Genomic DNA, 1,424 nt, shown 5'->3' on the forward strand with positions numbered 1-1,424 from the left:
TATTTCATACTTTAAGATTATTTCTAATATTTTAAATAAAGTTGTTACTAATATCAAGTAACGATACCAACATAGGCTTAACAGTTAGTTAAATAAAGTTGTTACTAGTATCAAGTAACGATACCAACATAGGCTTAACAGTTAAATAAAGTTGTTACTAGTATCAAGTAACAATACAACATAGGCTTAACAGTTAGTTAAATAAAGTTGTTACTAGTATCAAGTAACGATAGGCTTAACACTTAGTTAAATAAAGTTGTTACTAGTATCAAGTAACGATACCAACATAGGCTTAACAGTTAGTTTAACAATGTATTTTTTATCAGACTTAATAATCTTTGAATACTCGGAGAGTTACTGAACAACACCCAAATAAGAAGTATTACCGTGGACAGACAGACGGACAGCTTTCTCCAACTTTTCCCCCACTCCGTTATCAGCCTGACACAGGTACGTTCCTGAATCTGTCTCCTTAACGTCGTTAATCACCAGGGTTCCGTTGTCCAACACTTTCATCTTGTAGCTCCTGGAGACTGGAGTGAAGGAGCCTGAAGGATCTGAAGAATATTGGTAGTTATTGTAAGGTATTCTGTACCGCCATCTAAACAACATTTTGTGAACTATTGTTTTAAAATTGCAACAGGAACATTTATTAAAAGATGGAAGAATATGTTAATTGAACAGAAACAATTTCTAACACTCGTACTAAGAAAGTTAAAATATTCGTTTTAAATCTCTGTACAATAGACGCTGTTTGTATTACGTTATTTATTAATCATCGCTAAATATATTTTATCAATTATTTATCGTGTAACGTGACAGAAATATCAAATGAAAACTTCAATAAAAATAACGGCATTTTGTAGTAACTAACTTTTTATTTTCCAGGTGACTCTAGGAGCAGGATATCCCCCGACAGAACAACCAATCAACGTTCGTGTAGCTATGATAGCCTGGACCGTGTTCTCTGGTTGTTGTTTCCAGAAAGGTGGCGCTGTTCAGGAAAAAACTTGATTTATAACACGAACATCATTTGAAGAACATGTAAGTAAACAGAAATAACTTCAGTGACCACAATAATATTGTAAGTCGTGTATAAAAATTAACTAACAATAGAAAATATTATTTTTATGAATCTCAGCAAACATGAATGAATGAATAAAAATAGACCATAGATAACATTAACTCTAACGATAAGAGCCGCTGTAAAACTGTCAGATCCTGTTTAATTACGGTATGTTACATTAGATAACATTAACTCTAACGATAAGAGCCGATGTAAAACTGTCAGATCCTGTTTAATTACGGTATGTTACATTAGATAACATTAACTCTAACGATAAGAGCCGCTATAAAACTGTCAGATCCTGTTTAATTACAGTATGTTACATTAGATAACATTAACTCTTATCGTTAGAGCCCGC

The 1,424-nt window shown here is 32.7% G+C and overlaps 1 protein-coding gene across 1 annotated transcript in view; it reads right to left on the bottom strand.

The window, feature by feature from the left end:
- Positions 1-386: 386 nt before the first annotated feature.
- Positions 387-1,424, bottom strand: part of LOC111084158 (Down syndrome cell adhesion molecule homolog) — a gene marked incomplete at its 3' end in the record, with an annotated part of 5,671 nt that continues 4,633 nt past the window's right edge. The window contains exons 3-4 of the mRNA XM_022380942.1: positions 875-994; positions 387-557 (exon numbers count right to left, since the gene is read on the bottom strand). Of these exons, the coding sequence (XP_022236650.1) occupies positions 387-557; positions 875-994 (291 nt within the window). The remainder of the gene's footprint in view (positions 558-874; positions 995-1,424) is intronic.

Source organism: Limulus polyphemus, unplaced genomic scaffold (assembly GCF_000517525.1).
Source record: "Limulus polyphemus unplaced genomic scaffold, Limulus_polyphemus-2.1.2 Scaffold14158, whole genome shotgun sequence".
Taxonomy (NCBI): Eukaryota; Metazoa; Arthropoda; class Merostomata; order Xiphosura; family Limulidae; genus Limulus; species Limulus polyphemus.